At 43.0% G+C, this 22,850-nt stretch overlaps 3 protein-coding genes across 6 annotated transcripts in view; 1 reads left to right on the forward strand and 2 right to left on the reverse strand.

The window, feature by feature from the left end:
- The first annotated feature begins 1,463 nt into the window (after nt 1-1,463).
- On the forward strand, nt 1,464-5,011 carry LOC124033848 (thymidine kinase 2, mitochondrial-like). Of its 2 annotated transcripts, none has more exons than XM_046346214.1 (10): nt 1,464-1,675; nt 2,200-2,237; nt 2,358-2,432; nt 2,552-2,605; nt 2,687-2,776; nt 2,930-3,003; nt 3,096-3,184; nt 3,279-3,358; nt 3,486-3,566; nt 4,765-5,010. In XM_046346214.1, the coding sequence occupies exons 1-10, from the start codon at nt 1,510-1,512 to the stop codon at nt 4,849-4,851; spliced, it is 834 nt and encodes a 277-aa protein (XP_046202170.1). In that variant the 5' UTR covers nt 1,464-1,509; the 3' UTR covers nt 4,852-5,010. The 2 variants fall into 2 exon arrangements, with proteins under 2 accessions (XP_046202170.1, XP_046202172.1); XM_046346216.1 differs by having other exon boundaries at nt 1,539-1,675; nt 2,136-2,237; nt 4,765-5,011.
- Nucleotides 5,012-7,089: 2,078 nt separating this feature from the next.
- On the reverse strand, nt 7,090-9,965 carry si:ch211-189a15.5. Its single transcript, XM_046345112.1, has 2 exons — nt 9,365-9,965; nt 7,090-9,046 (listed from the first exon to the last, which is right to left on the reverse strand). The coding sequence occupies exons 1-2, from the start codon at nt 9,701-9,703 to the stop codon at nt 7,682-7,684; spliced, it is 1,704 nt and encodes a 567-aa protein (XP_046201068.1). The 5' UTR covers nt 9,704-9,965; the 3' UTR covers nt 7,090-7,681.
- A 4,036-nt stretch (nt 9,966-14,001) lies between these two features.
- Nucleotides 14,002-22,850, reverse strand: part of LOC124033852 (protein BEAN1-like) — a 42,387-nt gene continuing 33,538 nt past the window's right edge. For all 3 annotated transcript variants that reach the window (XM_046346222.1, XM_046346223.1, XM_046346221.1), the window contains one exon: nt 14,002-14,459. In XM_046346222.1, the coding sequence (XP_046202178.1) occupies nt 14,060-14,459 (400 nt within the window). In that variant the 3' untranslated portion in view covers nt 14,002-14,059. The remainder of the gene's footprint in view (nt 14,460-22,850) is intronic.

Here is a 22,850-nt window from a genome sequence, read left to right on the forward strand (position 1 = left end):
TAGGATATGTAAACATGATTAAAGTAGCGCATTTAAAGTGACCAGTGATACCTCTATGTGAACATTATTAAAGCGGCGTTATTTAAAGTGACAAGTGATACCTTTATTAAGTCCGTTTATTTATGTGGCCAGAGATTTGAGTCTGTATGTTAGCAGCAGCCTCTCTATGTTAGTGATGGCTGATTAACAGTCTGATGGCCTTGAGATAGAAGCTGTTTTTCAGCCTCTCGGTCCCAGCTTTGATGCACCTGTACTGACCTCGCCTTCTGGATGATAGCGGGGTGAACAGGCAGTGGCTCGGGTGATTGCTGTCCTTGATTATCTTTTTGGCGTTCCTGTGGGTGCTGTAGGTGTCCTGGAGGGCAGGTAGTTTGCACCTGGTGATGTGTTGTGGGGTCGACCTTACTACCCTCTGGTGTGTTGTGGGGTCGACCTTACTACCCTCTGGAGAGACTTACGGTTGAGGACGGTGCAATTGCCGTACCAGTCGGCGATACACCCGACAGGATGCTCTCTAGTGTTCATCTGTAAAAGTTTCTGAGTGTTTTAAATGACACAACACATTTCTTCAGCCTCTTCACCACGCTGTCTGTGTGGGTGGACCATTTCAGTTTGTCCGTGATGTGTACGCCGAAGAATTCAAAACGTTCCACCTTCTCCACTACTGTCCCGTCTATGTGGATGGGGGAGGGGTGCTCCCTCTGCTGTTTCCGTAAATCCACGATCATCTCCTTTGTTTTGTTGACTTTGAATGAGAGGATATTTTCCTGACACCACACTCTGAGGGCCCTCACCTCCTCCCTGTAGGCTGTCTCGTCATTGTTGGTAACCAGGCCTACCACTGTAGTGTCATCTGCAAACTTGATGGTGTAGTTGGAAGCGTACATGGCCACGCAGTCATGGGTGAACAGGGACTACAGGATAGGGCTGAGAACGCACCTTTGCGGGGCCCCAGTGTTGAGGATCAGCAAAGTGGAGATGTTGTTTTCTACCTTCACCACCTTGGGGCGGCCCGTCAGAAAGTCCAGTTCCACAGGTCGGGAGTTTAATGACGAGGGTTATTTGGTGTTAAATGCTGAGCTATAGCTGTAGTCAATGAACAGCATTCTTACATAGGTATTCCTCTTGTCCAAATTAATCATGATCTGAAAATGTCAATCAATCTGCAAAGAATATTACAATTAGAACATATTTGATTGACTTTTTCATATAGGCCTATGCATTTTAATGATCCTCATCATTACTGTACTGATAATCTAGCATAAAAAAACGGTAACAGTAGTTATCTATACATGAGTCTCTCACTGAACGAGAATCAGTTTCTATATATTTTTTGCCCTCAATGGTGATGGTGGTTGGTGGAGGGAACGCAGGTCTCAGAACAAATACAGCGCTTCAACCAATAGAAAAACAATCTCCATATCATGAACCAGGAAGAGGTTATTTGATACACGGAACTGGAATGCCACGTGACAGTCGAGCCCTGTGTGTTTCAGATAATTATGCGAGATGTCGTTTTGTATGAACAATTTGTGGAGATCTGCTATACGACTATCTTCTAACGCTGCTGTCACGTCAACGCGATTAGTGGCTATTCGCTGCAAAAGATTTGGTGATAAGCGCGGTGAGCTCTGCCAGACGAGAACCCATAGTAACAATACACAGCACGTCTCAAGTAGGTGCCCATTCATAAAATATATTTATTCCCTGGCCTGAAACATTGTTTCAATACAGAGCGGTAGAATGATACACGTTGTAGACTAATGTTACAATGTCATGTTACAAATGATGTGTTACAATGTTGCATCAGAACAACAGTAACAACATAGGCCTACTCATTCTTTTACAACTTGAATAGCCTAGTTTACAATCTAATGTGACAAATGTTGTTTAGAAACAATACACTTATATTCTGAGCTCACTTTAGCTACCACCAGTACATGCTGTAAATATATATTTTTTAATGCAACATTTCTAAAATGCAGATTAGACATGCCCATTCCTGTCGAACCATCCATGAGCAGTGCTATTATCTACCACTACTGTCAGTGAGGCTACATGCTCATCAATTTGTTCGAACCAAACCTGGTTGCATCACCTATATTAACATCCTTATCGGTTTTGCTTTACCATAGCTACTGACTGGAGGTGAAACCAAGAAGTCAGGTTATCTCACAATGTTCTCTTACTTCTCCCAAGGAAAGCTGGTGCGGAATGGGAAGGATAAGCAGTTAGTGGTATGTACTGATATGTTGTCATTTTAAATCCATGAAAATCTTTGAAATTGATATTAAGACATTTGCTGCCTATATACTTGAGGGAGAATTCAACACATGTATCTTGTTCTTTTTCTTTAGGTCTTTATAGAGGGGAATATTGCTAGTGGGAAGACGACATGCCTACAGTATTTCAGCAAAACCAGTAACATTGAGGTAAAACAAAAAAAACATGCAACACGCTTGTTCAAAACGTAGCAATTATTAATTTTCCTTTTATCCTTATGCTGCAATGTGTGTAAAATGAAATCACAATTTTACTTTTGATTTCTCAGGTGCTGACTGAGCCAGTTTCCAAATGGAGGAATGTTCGAGGGCACAACCCCCTGGTACGTGACCATTATAAAGAAGATGGTTCATTTTGATAAATGACATATTGTATGCTGATGTTAGCTCCTCCCCTCCTGCAGGGGTTGATGTACCAGGACCCTACTCGATGGGGCATCACTCTACAGACCTATGTTCAGCTAACCATGCTGGACCGACACCTCTCCACAATGGTAGGTACACTAAAACGTTGCACTGATATCCTACTGTTTCGCTACTGTTGCATGTGTTCTATCAATAGTACAGATTTCTCTTTCACCAAGTACAAAGACGTGCATTTTACATTGCATAATTAACATGGTCTGTTTTGTGTTTGTTGATTCCAGTCAGCCCCAGTGAGAATGATGGAAAGGTCCATCTACAGTGCCAAGTACATCTTTGTGGAAAATCTTTTCAGAAGGTAATGCACATGGTATATTTCACACCACTTTATAGCTGGTTTTCATTTGTGTCCAATCTAGTTAATTTCATGTACTATTTTGCTCTCTGCAGTGGGAAGATGCCAGAGGTGGACTTTGCTGTTCTTAGTGAGTGGTTTGAGTGGATCACACAGAACATTTCCATTCCTGTGGATCTTATTGGTAAGCTGTGTAGAAACACACGCTTTCTACTTTATTCTGGCGATGTTGGGGTCCTTGGTAGAACCTTGTTCACTTAGTTCCTCCTCTGTTTTAGTTTACCTCCAGTCGTCTCCACAGACCTGCCACGAGAGGCTGAAAGAGCGATGCAGGGAGGAGGAGAAGATCATTCCTTTGGTGAGGGTAGAAGACTGACAGATTCTCAATGGTGTTCTTGGTCTCACTTCCGAGGAGTTGTAAGACTCGTCTCTTGCCCTAATCTCTCATCCTACTATCCTTCTCGCTTTTTTATTTATTTGTAAAGGAATATTTAGAGGCAATCCATCAGCTGTATGAAGACTGGCTGATAAAGAAGACGTCCTTCAATGTTCCTGCTCCAGTCCTTGTGAGTGATCAATCATTTTCACACGTGCGTTTGGGTGACAATGGTCAATTAATGAACATTGTTTATACGTTCTAGTGTCTCCTGTGATAAGCACCAGAGTATTGGTCATCGGTGTTAAGGAATCCTTGTTTTTCATTGTTGGGAAATAGTCAGTTGTTGAATAGAAAGGCAGGCATGCAGGTAAGTGATTGTTAAACAGCTCTGTTTTTGTTCACCTTACTATAATCTGTAAAGGCAGTTCCACAACATTTAATGAGTTCAGGGAGTGACTTTTAATAATAAATAACACAAGGAACAAGCGAGGGAGCTCTGCCGAGCCGGCCGAGGCATACCCGGTTGCTCCGGTAGCTGCACCCGGACCCAACATCACCTACACTCAACAAAAAAAAACAAAAAAACTCCCCGATGCTCCCCTTTGGTGAGGCGTTATTTTGTAATGTGTACGCTGATAGTCGGGAAGCAAGTTCATCGAGTACCTTTTAAAATAATAAATAACACATGGAATGAAACACGAGTAGCGTACAGACATGAAACAACAACGCCTAGGGAAAGAACCAAAGGGAGTGATATATATATTAGGGAAGGTAATCAGGCAGGTGATTGAGTCTGATGAGGCGCGTAACGATGGTGACAAGTGTGCTTAATAATGAGCAGCCTGACCACCTTGTGCGCAGGAGAAGTAGTATACGTGACACAGACTGACCAGGTGAAAGTTATGGTCAGTCTTATTGATGTAACTTGTTAAATCCACTTCAGTGTAGATGAAGGAGAGGAGACGGGTAAAGAAGGATTTTTAAGCCTTGAGAATTGAGACATGGATTGTGTATGTGTGCCATTCAGAGGGTGAATGGGCAAGATAAAACATTGAAGTGCCTTTGAACAGGGTATGGTAGTAGGTGCAAGGTGCACCGGGTTGTGTCAAGAACTGCAATGCTGCTGTGTTTTTCACACTCAACAGTTTCCCATGTTTATCAAGAATGGTCCACCACCCAAAAGGACATCCAGCCAACTTGACACAATTGTGGAAAGCATTGGAGTCAACATTGGCCGGCATCCCTGTGGAATGCTTTCAACACCTTGTAGAGTCCATGTGTTGACAAATTGAGGCTGTTCTGAGGGCAAAGGGGGAGGCGTGCAACTCAATATTAGGAAGGTGTTCATAATGTTTGGAATACTAAGTGTATTTCAATATTTTCAGGTAATTCCAGCAGACGATGACTTGCAGAAGATGCTCCACCAGTATGAGGAGAACAGAGAGAAGATTTTAGCAGGGAGCAATGTGTGAGTGAAGTACTCAGTATTCAGACCCCTTGACTTTTTCCACATTTTTTTTAGGTTGCAGCCTTATTCTAAAATTGACTTAATTGTCGCCCCCCCCACCAAATCTACTCACAATACCCCATAATGACAAAGCAAAAACAGGTTTTTAGAAATGTTTTCAAATGTATAAAAAATAAAACTGATACCGCATTTTACATAAGTATTCAGAACCTTTACTCAGTACTTTGTTGAAGCACCTTAGGCGGAGATTACAGCCTTAATTATTCTTGGGTATGACGCTACAAGCTTTGCACACCTGTATTTGGAGAGTTCATCCCATTCTTCTCTGCAGATCCTCTCAAGCTCTCTTAGGTTGGATAGGGAGCGTTGCTGCACAGCTATTTTCAGGTCTCAACAGAGATGTCGGATCAGGTTAAAGTCCGGGCTCTAGCTGGGCCACTCAAGGACATTCAAATACTTGTCCCAAAGCCACTCCTGCTTTGTCTTGGCCGTGTGCTTAGGGTCGTTGTCCTGTTGGAAGGGGAACCTTCGACCCAGTCTGAGGTCCTGAGTGCTCTGGAGCAGGTTTTCATCAAGGATCTCTCTGTACTTTGCTTTGTTAATTTGTTCCTCAAACCTGACTAGTTTCCCTGTTCCTGCCGCTAAAAAACATCCCAAAGCATAATGCTGCCACCGCCGTGATTCACCGTATGGATGGTGCCATGTTTCTTCCAGAAGTGAGGCTTTGTATTCATGCCAAAGAGTTCAATATTGGTTTCATCAGACCAGAGTCTTGTTTCTCTTGGTCTGAGAGTCTTTAGTTGCCTTTTGGCAAACTCCAGGCGTGCTGTCATGTGCCTTTTTACTGAGGAGTGGCTTCCGTCTGGCCACTCTACCATAAAGGCCTGATTGGTGGAGTGCTGCAGAGATGGTTGTCCTTCTGGAATGTTCTCCCATCTCCACAGAAGAACTCGAGAGCTCTGTCAGAGCGAGGATTAGGTTCTTGGTCACCTCCCTGACCAAGACCCTTCTCCCCCGATTGCTCAGTTTGGCTGGGCGGCCAGCGCTAGGAAGAGTATTGGTGGTTCCAAACTTCTTCCATTTACGAATGATGGAGGCCACTGTGTTCTTGGGGACCTTTCAATGCTGCATAAATGTTTTGGTAACCCTCGACACAATCCTGTCTCGGCGCTCTACGGACAATTCCTTCGTCCTCATGCCTTGGTTTTTGCTCTGACATGCACCGTCAACTGTGGTACCTTATATAGGCAGGAGTGTGCCTTTCCAAATCTTGTCCAATCAATTGAATTTACCACAGGTGGACTCCAATCAAGTTGTAGAAACATCTCAAGTATGATCAATGGAAACAGGATGCATCTGAGCTCAATTTCGAGTCTCATAGCAAAGGGTCTGAATACTTTATTTATTTATTTTGTATACATTTGCAAACATTTCTTAATCTGTTTTTTTTTTCTTTTCGCTTTGTCATTATGGGGTATTGTGTGAAGGTTGCTGAGGATTTATATTTATTTAATTCATTTTAGACTAAGGCTGTAACGTAACAAAAGGTGGAAAAAGTCAAAGGGTATGAATACTTTCCGAAGGCACTGTACATCTGCTGCACCAACAATGGCAGTATATATGTTTCTTGTGTGTAAAGCAGGTTATTATAGTCCAAGAGAGAACACCAGAACCAGCTAGTGGAGTTTCTTGCCCACTGTTACACACTGTCTTAGAACAACTCTGACCGGTACATTTTCAGACCGCAAGTATTCCATACTGTATATTTACTGCTACAAGTCGCTTTCCAACCTATGTTACATATGTACTTGGTCGTTTTTGTTTGTTTCACTGACCATGGTGGATTCTCTCTATACGGGAACATGATGCATTGTTGGTTTCGTAATGTTGATCACGTGGTGACAGCCCTACAATAATACCTACATTTTACAACTGCTGGGACATAGCGGTACCACCTCTGTAATACAAAGCATATATTTTAAGGGGCTGCTGACTAACATAGCTATGTGTTTTGTTCTTATTTTATTTACTGATAATATATAGAGGAGCGTGTTGTCAGGCTGGAATTGCACTAGTTGTAAACGGTTATCGGGTTTAAATATTGTACTTTTTTCGCTGAGTTCGTTTTAATAAATGCCTAAAAGTGATTTTTGTACAATAACATGTTAATTTATGCAATATTGCTGAATAAAGTTAGTGTAACTGTCTTTTGTATGATCCACTTGAACTTCTGAAGACCATGAAAGTTTTTCACATTTTTATGAGTTAAAAAAGGTCATAACATTCTGAATACAATTGGACTAACATTTTCATAAACATTACAAAGCATTCAGTAGTCTCAATGACAATCAGCAAGGAAAGAAAGTAAGTGCAGGATTGGCATAGAATACATTTCAGTAAGGCACTGTCACTGTAAGAGGACACAGTGGAAACATTACCTCCACCTCATAAATTAGGTCAAGTATAATTAACATTGTATTAAAAGTCTATCACCTGAGAAACGGTGCAAAGCAAATGCCAGAAAATACAGAAGATGCATTAAATTCAACGAGGTCATTCTTGTCACCTTCATACATTGAATCCACAGGAGGTTGGTTGCACCTTAATTGGAAGATGACGGGCTTGTGGTAATGGCTGGAGCAGAAAGATTGGAATGGTATCGAAACATGGATTGATGCCATTCCATCTACTCAATTCCAGACATTTATGAGCCATTCTCCCCTCGGCAGCCTCCACTGATTGAATCGCCCCAGACCAAAACAACTTAGTGGCAAGTGATGTTTCAGACCTGTCAATCAATTTCCCTCTGTGTTCTGATCATGACCGTACTTCCTCTAAGGCTCGTCCACCATGACATAGGTCTGAAGCAGCTCGTCCTCTGTGGTTTGAGGGATGGGGCCCTCCATGTCCTGGTGCTGAGGGCCTGTGGAGGGCTGGTGGTCAGCAGCAGTAGGATCAAACACTGAGGGGTTCAGGTGGCTGGTTGGGACATAGATGGAGTGAGGTGGCTCTTTGATGGTGTCCCTACTAAGAATGTGTTTGTGGGGACCGTCTGCTACTTCACAGGTGCTACAGCCTGGGATGTTACAAACCGGCACCAGAGAGGGATGGCACATTATGGGCTGGCTCTGGTCCCCTGCAGAATCCTGTTGAGGAGACCCATCATGGTCATTGCAACTGGCATGTGGTGGTGCTGTCTCTTCTACAGGGTATTTCAGGTTCTCCTTCACCTTGTTGTCCTCCATCTCGTGCTCATGGACATGCAGTTGGCCAATCCTCTCAGCCAGCTTGGTCAGCTTATCTGCATCATCGGCCTCCTGACCCTCTTTGGTCACTTCTACCTGTGGAGGAGTTGGTCCGTGGAGCGTGGCAGTAGTCTTGTAGGCCTTATCTTCTGGAGGCTGGAGTTTTGGGACTGGTTCTGTGAGATGGGGTTTTGGTGCTGCTGTGTTGTGAATGGAGATGGACTGCGGACCACTTACATCACTGCCAGCTAAATTGGCTGCACTGCCACCTTCCTCGGGTGCGTTCTCTTTGATAAGTCGCCTTCGCGATACAGGATGTCCACCCAGTGGCTTACTGAATATTGGCTTCTGCCTTATGGCAAGGTCTGGGTAATTCTGCTGAATCTCCAGGATAGATCTGTCATCGTTCAAGAATGCCCTGGGTGGTCTGATTCCTGGAGAGTGTGTCGGCTCAATGGACTGAACCTCCAGGTTGAGGGGTATCTGTCCATCATCCTGTTGCCTGCCTGGTGTGCTAGCGGTGACAGGGTTCTCCTCAGTTAAGTCTCCCTCATCTGTCTCCACTGGTCCTGGGTCTACCAGGGAACAACCATTTGATAGACCCTTATCCTCGTTCTCCTCTTCTTTCTGCATTTGTAAGGGCTCTGTTTCAGACTCCTTTGCTGTCTCCTCGGCAGCCCTCTGGGTGTGAGGTAGTCGTGCAGCTCTCCTCTGTAGAATCTCCAGACACTCATGCTGTGACCGCTGTCCCATGAGCTCCAACAGGTACTCACACTCTGTTCGCGCCAGGAAAAGCTCAAAACCCATTTTCATGGCTGTTTCAGGGTCTGCATTGTTTGTGAGTCGGTACTCTGTGTCAGTTTCCAGATGATATCCTATCGTTTCAAGGATACTTTTCGTGGCACTCTTTGTCAGGACCGGCTGGATGCAGTAGACAAAGGGGCCAGTGAAAGTCTGAGTGGGAGATAAGTGTTAATTATCACATAATTTCACAAGCCTGGCAAATAATATAGCCTCATACAGTTTACTTTCACTTCCTGACATGTGACAGCTGCACCTTTGAATATGTGGCTTGTGATTAGAGATGGCATTTCAATGTAAAATCATAGTCATATATAATCCCTCTCATTACTTCTTACTCTGATAATAATCATTTGTGCATGTGCATTAGGCTAGCCTAAGTCTAGTCATCTCTGCACCCCATTTTCTTGTGTGCAAGACAAAATAAGCCTAATTGTCGAAATATGAATACCATACTATTTATATTTTTACCTTGACAATCTTGATTTCCTTCTTCCACGGGTAAAGAAACAGATTTACACAGAACATCTCCAACACCTCTGTGGCTTTAATGAGCGCGCTGAAGAATGTTCGACAATCTTTAAAGCCTTGTTTTACGCATTCGAATGCAGTAAAGTAGAAGTCAAAATGAGAAAATCTTTCTCCGGGGTCTGTTTCTAACAGCAAAAATCGTCTAGCTTCCACGCTAACCTGTTTCTCTTGGCATAGTTTCAGGTTACCCTTACTCCAAATCTGATCATAGTAATTTAGGTAATCGTCGAAAGCCTCTTTACGTGCTATAGGCGTTTGGTCACCGTCACCACCCTGCATATTTGTTGTTGTTGAAAAAGACTGTTTAGTTAGGCTACACGCTTCTTATCTGATTTAGAAACAACATAGGAACAAGGAAGTATGACGAGTGAAAGAGGCAGCACACTATTGATCTGAAAGGCTAGTCAAATGGGTAAAAAAAAGACAATATGCGGAAGCATGACTGTTTCGCTACAGTTACGGTGACATTAGATTTCCCCATGTATCAATTAAGTTTCTTCTCCAGTATCGGTTTTGTGCTGCATAGTACGACTGACATCTAGAGGATAAAATATAACATCCGTTATAGACTGAAGACATGCGTCTTCCAACAGATGGTGCTACAGGAAAGAAAAATATATAATATTCTATTAATGCCACAAACCTGAGATGATGCTGAAAAGGCTGTATCAGTTATTCTCTGTAATGCTAATTAATCAACTTCCAGTGTATCTCTCTCCATTCGGGTTGTTTTTCTGTGTTTCTACAGGTGATAGATGTTACACGTCCTACCAAAAACAACGAGATAAAGAATGATGATAAACCCTTGAATTATGAATGCATAGCGGCATCTCCTCCCTACCTTGGGAGCCTGATTTAGAGAATATTTCAGTTGAATAGTGATAATGTTACAACTATTTTGCAATGGCATGGTGATTGTTCAGGCATTTAGATGATTGGGTACCTTGGAGGCATCGTTGTAAGACACATCAATTGAGGTTCTTTCCCAGATGATGTCTGCCTGACCAATGGTAACCTCCCTCACCTCTAACTCACGACAGAGACCAGAGCTGCTCCAGAGAGCTCTCTTCTGCTTTGTCAGTCTCGCCAGGAAGGAAAACACAGTTTAAATGATTCCCCTCCTAAGTCAATAAGATCCGGGTGAGTGCAGTATTCACAAAGCCCCATAATGGACGCTGTGGACTTATTATCTCGAGTGCAGTGGCACTAGATGAAATTAGCTTTCTGCTGGCACGCCCTAATAAGAGCCTTGCACTGGGCAACGAGGGTAATTAGGAGCAGAGCAACCGCACAGACCATCTGCTCAGTCGGATTTACATTAGCTAGCTAGCCCACCACCCAAACACAACAGTCAGAGCAGATCAGAGGGGAACGAATGGCTGTCAACAGACAGGATGTCAAAGCATATTCCCATGCATTATACATAGCAAGATTCGATTTGGAAAAACGTTTAGGGAAACATTTTGCCAATGTAGATAATTGCGCTACACTGTTTCTGCACTTTTGGATGCCATACAAACACTCATCCCCAGCTCCCTCCTCTGTCATCCCTATGTTTATTAATAGTAATGCTCCTCCTCCTATTTATATTACAGCTACTCCTGTAGATTTCAATGCCCAGAGTCGCAAAACCAGAACGAACAGTCACACCGACTCAAATCATAGAGGTCAAATTTATTTACTTTCCCCAATATAAGAAATTAATAAAAGCTCTAATACAAAACATGGATTTACGTTGATGACTGTGATTATAGGAAACTTTTTTTTTGTCACACAGGACAGTTGTGCACAACAGTGGGACTTATAGGGAAACTATACATTGGAAGTGTACATGTACAGTATTACACATTATTTCACATTTATGTTGAACATGTACTTATTGTGCTACCAAAAGGAAGTAAACAACAAAGACAAAACAGCATGTAAGACCAGAGTGAACCGCATTGCAGTTTTACCTCAACAGGTGTTGGACTAGGTCTTCCAACACAGTTACAGAGCATTTCTACTGACTTGTAAAGTTGCATTTCTAGATACCTCTGTGTGTGTCACAATGCACACAATCTAATACGTTGTACTATTCACTGCATTGCACTTTTAGATTTCAGTTGGTGAAACACAAGCCCATCATTATTATTGTATAGCATCGCTAGATTTGCAGTAGCTACATAATAATAAGCACAAATGCTCATTGTCAAGTTATTAACACATCATTTTTAGCCCAAACATCGCTTTATTTATAGGGCTTGACATGACATTTCTGACCACAAATAGACTATGTATTAACGCGTGCCGAGAACAGCATTTGGTTTTAAAAGCCATTTAACAAACTCTCTCAGTCAAATCCACTCGATGATGATTGGCACAAGAATGTAACGCAAGAAAAATAACCTGTTGATCTTTAATCTTTAGACATGTTTGCCTAGTGCGAAGCATCTGTGTTGTCGTACATCTACATTCTGGTGAATCTCACAACAACTATATAATAGTAGTCTTTCCACAGTTATACACATTATTGTTAAAGCTATTCTAAATAAATACTCATCTCTATAACTTTTATCCACAATGCCAGCAATGCAATCATGCGACTAAGTCATATATAAAATATTCTTTAAGGGTTTATCAGTGAGGATATCACTTCACAATAAGGGATTTGGTAAGATAAATGAGGGAGACTATGAGAAAGAGTTGGCTGGAACAGAGATACCAAGTTCTGGGGCCAAATGCAAAGGTGACAGGGGGTAACTGACTCCACAAATACGGTTGTATACACAAAATTTGGACATTATGTCACATTTTCCGACTGTGTGCTTTTTCTGGGGTTTTAATGATGAACATAGACTTATCTGAATAACAACAAAGTAACACAAGCCTTGAAAAATAGCAAGCTATTTGGAAAAGGAAAGCTCTTAATGTGTTAATAAGTTGTAAGTTATTGTGGCTACAATGTTAAGCAGTCTAACAGTCTTAGACGTAGTGCTTGGCAGGCACAGACATTTCTATACCATTTATACATGGATGACAGACATGCAAAAACATTTCAACTGAAGAGAGTTTATCTGTACAATGAATACTCACAACCAAAAACAACATATTGAATAATCATTTGGAAGCATTAAAAATATTCCAGCATATTGAAAAATGCAATGTGTTTAGGCGGAATAATATTTTGGAGAAAAAAAATGGATTATTTATTATAATATCAAAGATGTCAGTACTAAAGTATAGTAAATCTCTCATCACAGTAAACTGTGCGCAAATCTAATTTTTCCTTCCCACCAATTGTCAAATACCATTGTATCTCTGCTACAAGCTATGTTGTACTTTGATGTTAGCTGGCGAATGGGTCACGTTCATAGTCATTTCACTTGTGAACTCCCTAAAAAGCACTTCGCAAAAAGAGGAGTAGTGAGAGAGAAAAGAGAAATGTGTGGCAGTGCACGTTCGGAGACTGAAACAGAGCAGTTGGGATCGAAATGGACCTCAGCCCCCAGAGGGGAAACCTAATTGTGGAGAATAGACAGTATTTCCAGCTCATGTAAACGTGTTTATATCCAGAAACCATATAAAACCGTATACCACAAAAATAATTTATTTAAAAAATACCAACACTCTTAGAAAAAAGGGTTCCAAAGGGTTTCTTTGGCTGTCCCCATAGGCAAATCCTTCTTGGTTCTAGGTAGAACCCTTTTGGGTTCCAGGTAGAACCCTCTGTGGAAAGGGTCCGACATGGAACCAAAAGTGTTCTACCTGGAACCAAAAAGTGTTCTTTAAATGGTTCTCCTATGGGGACAGCCAAAAAAACCGTTTAGGTTCTAGATAGCACCTTTTTTTCTAAGAGTGTATAACACAGGGGTATATTTATCAGTTGAAATTACTGGACATTTTACAGAGTGTGGGAGTCCTAAAGTCAGCTAAATATAAATCAAATATTATTTTCATATAGAAAATATTAATAAAACCATATGGATATGTGATGGAATGTGAAATTAGTCATTCTTTCTATTGTGTTTTTTTTATCAAGAGCAATTCCATTACAACATAACAAAATCCAACAGTACATACAAAATATCTATGTGAAACCACTTCAGGTTACCTCTAGTGTTTTTTGTGCTAAAAACAGACTTTGATAATGCTTCCTAAATGCTTGAATGCCTCCTAACCTGAGACCAATTTACAGTATGAAGTGAATTCCCTCTGGACAGAAAGACAATACTCCCCCAGCCCCAGTTTACCAGTAGTAGCCCTGTGATTTCATGGCAGTGCCCCAGTAGTAAAGGGAGATCAAGTGAGGAGTGGTGCGGGTAACATCTTAGAGTTTGGGGACACAGCTTATCCAAGAGGTAGGGGAAGGAGAGGAAGGCGCAGACTGAGTTTAGGTTCAACCCAAACTTTCAGCTTCGGTCCATTAAGTAATTCTCTTTTGATACTGCCTGTCATGCACAAAGGGACACTGGAAGAAGCAGAAGAGAGTTAGGCTGGGAGGTGTGTGTGTGTGTGTGTGTGTGTGTGTGTGTGTGTGTGTGTGTGTGTGTGTGTGTGTGTGTGTGTGTGTGTGTGTGTGTGTGTGTGTGTGTGTGTGTGTGTGTGTGTGGCTGTCTGCACAAAGAGCATTGGAGAGGACTATCCCAGTCAGCTCTACAGGATCCTGTGTGCGACAGCCCGGGCTCTCTGGGGACTATGGCTGTCTTCTGATGGGTGTTTGAGCAGGTCCATGGGCATCAGAGGGATGGGCTGGTTCTGCCTGCTCACCACCACCTCGTACGGGGGCGCTTCCTCCAGGGGGAACGCTGACAGGGAGATGGAGGATATTGGCTGCTGCCTGAGCTCGTGCAGTCCAATTGCGTAGTGGGAGGCGGCGGCGCTGCTGGCGGACACCCAAGAGGCTCCAGCTCCAGCAGACGGCTCCTCCATCTCCAGGCTGGTGTAGGTGGCCTGCTGGTGGCCCCGCTGACAGGGGTCTGTGAGGGAATACGGAGGGGGGTCGTCTGTGGGGACGTATATCTGTGTCGCACCTGGTCCGACACATTCATCATAGCTGGAATAAAGAAGAGTATATCAGGTAAATAGGTATAACATTTTAAAAGAGGATATCTCCAGCCTTCAAACAATGGTAGGCCAAGTGTTCATTTAGCCTATGCTGATGGACCTGGATTCTATGTTTGTAGTTAGCAACATGAACACAAATGAAACGTTTAGCATAAGAAGACTAAACATAATATACATCTGAATGGTGAAACAGGCCTGTTAGAGGAGACTCTTGTCATCTACTGTGAGCTCTTTTCCTGTGTGGCGGCTGCTAGTCTTGGTTTGGTGCTTTCCATGGCAGAGCCTGCCAATGGACAATTGTTTCAGCTCTCACATAACCCACAATCCCACAGTGCACTGGAAGTCTGTCTAGCACATACAACCACCCTACTAGAGCTGCTGGGCTTTATAGAGGCCCTGTAACACAAAGAGAATAACAACACACCCGCCACGCTGATCCTCAACACGGGGGCCCCTCAGGTGTGCGTGCTCAGTCCCTTCCTGTACTCATTGTTCACTCATGACTGCATGGCCAGGCACGACTCCAACAGCATCATCAAGTTTGCAGATGCCACATCAGTGATATGCCTGATCATCAACAATGATGAGACAGCCTATTGGGAGGAGGTCAGAGACCTGGCCCTGTGATACCTGGACAGCAACCTCTCCCTCAATGTGATCAAGACAAATGTGATGATTGTGGACTACAGGAAAATTCTCATTGACGGAGCTGCAGAGGAGCAGGTTGAGAGCTTCAAGTTCCTTGGTGTCCACATCACCAACAAACTATCATGGTCCAAACACTAAGACAGCCGTGAAGAGGCGACGACAAAGCCTTTCCCCTCTCAGTAGACTGAAAAGATTTGGCATGGGTCCTCAGATCCTCAAAAGATTCTACAGCTGCACCATCGAGAGCATACTGACTGGTTGCATCACTGCCTGGTATGGCAACTGCTCAGCCTCCGACTGCAAGCCACTACAGAGGGTAGTGCGTACGGCCCAGCACATCACTGGGGCCAAGCTTCCTGCCATCCAGTACCCCTATGGCAGGCGGTGTCAGAGGAAGGCCCTGAAAATTGTCAAAGACTCCAGACACCCTAGTGATGGACTGTTCTCTCTGCTACCGCACGGCAAGTGGTACCAGAGCGCCAAGTCTAGGTCCAAATGGCTTCTTAGCTGCTTCTACCCCTAAGCCATAAGACTCCGAACAGCTAATCAAAGGGCTACCCAGACCCCTCTTTTACGCTGCTGCTACTCTCTGTTTATTATCTATGCATAGTCACTTTAACTCTACCTACGTGTACATATTACCTCAATTACCTCGAACCCCACAGGTGCTCCCGCACATTGACTGTGTACCGGTGTCCCCTGTATTGTTATTTTACTGCTGCTGTTTAATTATTTGTTACTTTTATTTTATACTTATCTATTTTTTACTCAACACTTTTTTCCCCTTAACTTCTTAAAGCATTGTTGGTTAAAGGGCTTGTAAGTAAGCATTTCACAGTAAGGTCTACAACGGTTGTATTTGGCGCATGTGACAAATAACATTTATTTGATTTGATTTGATAAGCGGTGAGAGAGAAAGAGAGAAAGAGGCGAACATGTTGTCAGTCAGGCCGACTGGCTTGGATAACATTATGTGAGATATGTTTGCCACGGCCCATCATCATATGTGTAAACCAACCGCTAAATCGCTCTCTACCACCCCGACACTGACCCCAGGGGATATCTGGGAATAGAGAAAATACAGCGGGATAATTCAATCGGTGGAATTGTAAACAGTATCACCCTCTCAGAGAGCGGGTGTAGAGGAAGCAAGGCAAATGGCACTGTGGCTGTGGATTACTTAAGCCTGTCACCTCCGGGTTGGGCCGGGTGATACACAGAGATTTAATGATGAGAGAAGGTATTGGGAGCCGGAGTAAATGAGATCTTTATTAATGATAGACTGGATGAGAGTTCTACTTCCTCTACACAGGGCTTCCAGTAAAAAGTTTAGCTAAGCTCGAATCAGTCCAGCTATAAAGTGTATTAGATATACACTGAGTGTACAAAACATTAGGAATAACAGCTCTTTCCAACACAGACATAGACTGACCATAGACAGACCAGGTGACCTGCGGGCTCTCCTTCACTGTAGCCAACGTGAGTAAAACATTCATACAGTCAGGTATCTATCTGCTCCTCATAGAGACATACAGTCAGGTATCTGCTCCTCATAGAGACTCATACAGTCAGGTATCTATCTGCTCCTCATAGAGACATACAGTCAGGTATCTGCTCCTCATAGAGACATACAGTCAGGTATCTGCTCCTCATAGAGACATAGTCAGGTATCTGCTCCTCATAGAGACTCATACAGTCAGGTATCTGCTCCTCATAGAGTCCTCTCCTCTGCTGGTGCTCTGTGCTCAGTGGGACAGTAAAAGGTGCTGTCCAGGAACCTCAGTAATGACTGCTTGATTTCAAATGAGTCGCGGAGCTGACTAACTCCCTGGCCACTGCTCCCTCCACCCTCCATCACTGTGCTGCAGAGTGCTGCCTGTCTGCCTGCGTGCAGAGCTATTTTAGACTCTGGCCTCGCTCCGGCTCATTCAGACAGACTTAGTGTCCCCAGAACACAGCAGGACAGAAACATTTGACATGATCCGGGGTTACAGACAAAAACAGGACTTGCCATTAGCCGGTGCTGTAGTACAAAAATGGTTCATAAGGCCATTTTCTATGCAAGACTACAGTGGGCCATTAATTTGCCATATAGCAGTACAAATCCAGAGTGAAACCCGACCGACAACATTGACTTCATTCTAAAACGTTTCACCTTAAAAAAGGTGAGAGTGATCTGAGATACTTTGTAAAAAAAAAAAGGTGAGAGCATTTGAGATACTTTGTAACTGTGTAACCAAAGCAACAAGAAAACATCCTCCTCTTGGTTCTGCATGTGTAACATGCTCTGTTATGTAATGACTGCATAACACAACAACATTAAAGCAGTGGGCACAGAAACGCCAACTTACTATTGAGAGGTGAAGACACAAATGGCAGTCGGTGGTGATGCATACAGTATCTCTCAATTACTTTATTATCTCAAATACTTTCTTCTAAGAGTTGAAGAGGAGGATGATGCCCTACTTCTTATTAGTACATGTTGCATTATCTTATTAGTTCAAATTCTCTCTGGTAACTTTCTGTTAGATTAGATTAGATTGTATTCCATACTCTTATGCATCATTGGGCAGTATCAGAACAAACTGACCAGGGGTCATCTGACTACTTGGAGTATCCTGATGTTGTGGGTAGAGAAGGATTTGTTTAGCTAGTAATCACTGTCGAACACTGGGGGCCCTTCAAAAGCACTAAATCAGGAGTTCCCCAATATTTTGGGGCCGCGACACCCCCATGTAAAAAAAAAAAGTGATGGAATCAACAGCCAATGTTTACCTTTTTAATTAGGAATATGACAGTCTATTACAAATCAGTCTGACACTATTTATGACAGTATTTCAATCTGAAGGAAGTTTGGTTTGAAGTGACATCAGAAACGTATTGAGAAGTTCAGAAGATCATCAGGGAATAATGTTGTCTGATCTTCTGTGTAGAAAATAACAATCATTGATCATGTTTTTTCCATCCCTGTCTGATTTAGTGCCTGGTCTTGTCCACTCTGTCCTATTGAGACCAGCGTAGCTTGTGGGCATCGTAGAGGTGATGAGGTGGGGTCATAATATTGTGTAGTTTAAACCGTTCTAAAGATAGAACAACATTTGTAGGAAGAAAACAGAAACCGCTCTGTTTATTACAACCGCATATAACGGCTACCGGAGGTTACTTACTTAACTGTGGTTCTATGAACCAAGCGCCCCCCCCCCCAGTTAATCTCGCAACCCCATTTTCAAATCAGGTGACCCCACATGAGGCTGCGACCCCTAGTTTGGGAAACGCTGCACTAAATACTGCACATAATACCCACATACCTCTTAACTTTTATAACCCATATTGTTAGTCAGCTCTAGTCAGGAGGAATGTAAAGTTATCAGTCAGCTGTTGCCCTGGATATTTTCCGCTGCTTTTTTTCCTACTCGTTTTTATGAATAAATTATGATCATGCTGATCCAGGAAAGAGGGTGAGAGTCTCAGCTTGCAGAAGTGTGTGTATGTGTGTGTTTGTTTACGTGTCTCTGATATTCATCACACAGCTCAGCAATGTTATTAATCCCTTCAGGGTGCAATAAACTACCAGCACCACATAAACATTGAAAATAGGGCTTTTTTGCTCGAAATAAATACGCTGATACAGACATTTGTCGAGAGTCACTCCAGAATTTCTTTGCCAGGTATGGTAGCGCTGTGGACACCTTGAGGGCCGAGCTGTTTTCATGCCAGGGTTTCATGAGTGTTACACCAAGCTGAGAATTCCCTCTCTGATTCGGGTGAGAATACTTTGCACGTTGCAGTCACCCCCCTTATGGGAACTATAAGTCCCCTAGGATGCTAACACAAGGTGTTGCATCCTAAAAATAATTAATGGTTAGCTAGCAAAATCAGATATAACACTGCTACAGCCTAGCCCTGTTTAGATCTAATCAATCCTGCCTGCAGTCTACTGCTGTTTTCAATCATCTACATGCTGTATGGGGTGGTAGGTAGTCTAGCGGTTATTTTTTATTTATTTTTATTTCACCTTTATTTAACCAGGTAGGCTAGTTGAGAACAGGTTCTCATTTGCAACTGCGACCTGGCCAAGATAAAGCATAGCAGTGTGAACAGACAACACAGAGTTACACATGGAGTAAACAATTAACAAGTCCATAACACAGTAGAAAAAAAGGGGCAGTCTATATACAATGTGTGCAAAAGGCATGAGGAGGTAGGCGAATAATTACAATTTTGCAGATTAACACTGGAGTGATAAATGATCAGATGGTCATGTACAGGTAGAGATATTGGTGTGCAAAAGAGCAGAAAAGTAAATAAATAAAAACAGTATGGGAATGAGGTAGGTGAAAATGGGTGGGCTATTTACCAATAGACTATGTACAGCTGCAGCGATCGGTTAGCTGCTCAGATAGCTGATGTTTGAAGTTGGTGAGGGAGATAAAAGTCTCCAACTTCAGCGATTTTTGCAGTTCGTTCCAGTCACAGGCAGCAGAGTACTGGAACGAAAGGCGACCAAATGAGGTGTTGGCTTTAGGGATGAGCAGTGAGATACACCTGCTGGAGCGCGTGCTACGGATGAGTGTTGCCAGCTGTTGGCCGAGGTTGGCCGAGGTTGGAGTAGCCAGGCGGAAGGCATGGCCAGCCGTTGAGAAATGCTTATTGAAGTTTTTGATAATCATGGATTTATCGGTGGAGACCGTGTTACCTAGCCTCAGTGCAGTGGGCAGCTGGGAGGAGGTGCTCTTGTTCTCCATGGACTTCACAGTGTCCCAGAACTTTTTGGAGTTGGAGCTACAGGATGCAAACTTCTGCCTGAAGAAGCTGGCCTTCGCTTTCCTGACTGACTGCATGTATTGGTTCCTGACTTCCCTGAACAGTTGCATATCGCGGGGACTATTCGATGCTATTGCAGTCCGCCACAGGATGTTTTTGTGCTGGTCGAGGGCAGTCAGGTCTGGAGTGAACCAAGGGCTGTATCTGTTCTTGGTTCTGCATTTTTTGAACGGAGCATGCTTATCTAAAATGGTGAGGAAGTTACTTTTAAAGAATGACCAGGCATCCTCACATTGGCCCAGTAATCGAAAGGTTACTGGTTTGAATCCCTGAGCTGACTAGGTGAAAATCTGTTGTTGTGCCCTTCAGCAAGGCACTTAATCCTAATTGCTCCTTTAAATCTCTCTGCTAAATTAGGTAAAGGTATGTTTGCATACACATTCATTTCCCTGAGCACAGTTGTATAATTGAGCATAATTTGTCATAGGATGAAACTACAGTATGGAGAACCATGGAACTTCTCCAGAAACACCTGCGGCGCATATGACACAGAATGTGTTACATTCCAACGCCTAGAGAGGTGTTCACAACTATGGTACATGAATGCAGGCGCGTTAGGCTGTCAAAAAGTTGGACGTAAAGGGCTGTATACATCTTTATATGTATACAATGTACTCCAAAGCCCAAGGAGAGGTGTGGGTCACTAGAGGAGGACCTCTGGCTTCCGGCCTATAGCTCTAGAGAGATGACAGCACTGACTGGAGCATATGGCCCAGGCTGTCCACAGCACTGCAGGGCTGGCATAGGGAGCTCACTCTTTCAGCTCCCTGGCTCTGTCAGAGGCCAATGCCTGTAGAGCTATGTACAAGAGCAACAGTGTGTGGTTATGAATGTGCTGTGCATACCTTATTGTGCATATACCTGTAGATGTTAGTGTGAGTTTTTGCATGTGTGTGAATGCATGTGTACAAAACATTAAGAACACCTGTGTGTTTAAATTAGAATACACTCAGTGTACAAAACATTAAGAACACCTGCTCTTTCCATGACATAGACTGACCAGGTGAAAGATATGATCCCTTATTGATGTCACTTGTTAAATTAACTTCAATCAGTGTAGATGAAGGGGAGGAGACAGGTTAAAGAAGGATTTTGAGACAATTGAGACATGGATTGTGTATGTGTGCCATTCAGAGGGTGAATGGGCCAGACAACATATTTAAGAACCTTTCAACGGGGTATGGTAGTAGGTGCACCGGTTTGTGCCAAGAACTTCAACGCTGCTGTTTTCACTCTCAACAGTTTCCCATGTGAATCAAGAATGGTCCATCATCCAAAGGACATCCAGCCAACTTGACACAACTGTGGGAAGCATTAGAGTCAACATCCGCCAGCATCCCTGTGGAACGCTTTCGACACCTTGTAGAGTCTATGCTCTGACGAATTGAAGCTGTGTTCTTAATGTTTTATACACTCAGTGTATACAGTACCAGTCCAAAGTTTGGACACACCTACTCATTCAAGGGGCTTTCTTTATTTCTACTATTTTCTACATTGTAGAATAATAGTGAAGACATCAAAACTATGAATTAACACATGGAATCATGTAGTAACCAAAAAAGTGATTTATATTTGAGATTCTTCAAAGTAGCCACCCTTTGCCTTGATGACAGCTTTGCACACTCTTGGCATTCTCTCAACCAGCTTCACCTGGAATGCTTTTCCAACAGTCTTGAAGGGGTTCCCACATATGCTGAGCACTTGTTGGCTGCTTTTCCTTCACTCTGCCGTCCAACTCATCCCAAACCATCTCAATTGGGTTGAGGTCAGGTGATTGTGGAGGCCAGGTCATCTGATGCAGCAATCCATCACTCTCCTTCTTGGTCAAATAGCCCTTACACAGCCTGAAGGTTTGTTTTTGGTTATTGTCTTGTTGAAAAAGCCATGCTGGTTAAGTATGCCTTGAATACTAAATAAATCACTAACAGTGTCACCAGCAAAGCACCCAGAAACATCACACCTCCTCCTCCTCCATGCTTCACGGTGGGAACCACACATGTGGAGATCATCCGCTCACCTACTCTGTGTCTCACAAAGACTGCGGTTGGAACCTAAAATCTCATATTTGGACTCAGAGATTTCTACCGGTCTTATGTCCATTGCTCATATTTCTTGGCCCAAGCAAGTCTCTTCTTATTATTGGGGTCCTTTAGCAGTGGTTTCTTTGCAGCAATTTGACCATGAAGGACTGAGTTCTTTAAATTTTCCGTATTGACTGACCTTCATGTCTTACAGTAATGATGGATTGTATTTCTCTTTGCTTATTTTAGCTGTTTTTGCCATAATATGGACTTGGTCTTTTACCATATAGGGCTATCTTCTGTATACCAACCCAACACAACTGATTGGCTCAAATATATTAAGATGGAAAGACATTCCACAAATTAACTTTTAACAAGGCTCACCTGTTAATTGAAATGCATTCCAGGTGACTACCTCAGGAAGCTGGTTGAGAGAATGCCAAGAGTGTGCAAAGCTGTCATCAAGGCAAAGGGTGGATACTTTGAAGAATCTCAAATATAAAATATATTTTGATTTGTTTCACACTTTTTTGGTTACTACTTGATTCCATGTGTTATTTCATTGTTTTTTTCCTACAATATAGAAAATGGAGAAAAAATAAAGAAAAACCCTGGAATGAGTAGGTGTGTCCAAACCTTTGACTGTTACTGTATGTACATAATATAACAGTGTGGTGTGCGTGTGTATTTGTGCTGGGATGTGCCCAGTTCTCTCTCTGCGGAAGCAAGTTCCTTCACAGGCTCCACAGGTGAGCTGCTGATCTAGGTGGTGTAAGCTCTGTAGTTTCCCTCAGCCATCTGTGGCAATGGCAGCACTGCCCAGCATCACATGCCTTTCCCTTCATCCATCCACTCCACTCTGCTGCCTCCTATCCCTGACTATGCAC

This window comes from Oncorhynchus gorbuscha, linkage group LG04, assembly GCF_021184085.1.
Source record: "Oncorhynchus gorbuscha isolate QuinsamMale2020 ecotype Even-year linkage group LG04, OgorEven_v1.0, whole genome shotgun sequence".
NCBI lineage: Eukaryota > Metazoa > Chordata > Actinopteri > Salmoniformes > Salmonidae > Oncorhynchus > Oncorhynchus gorbuscha.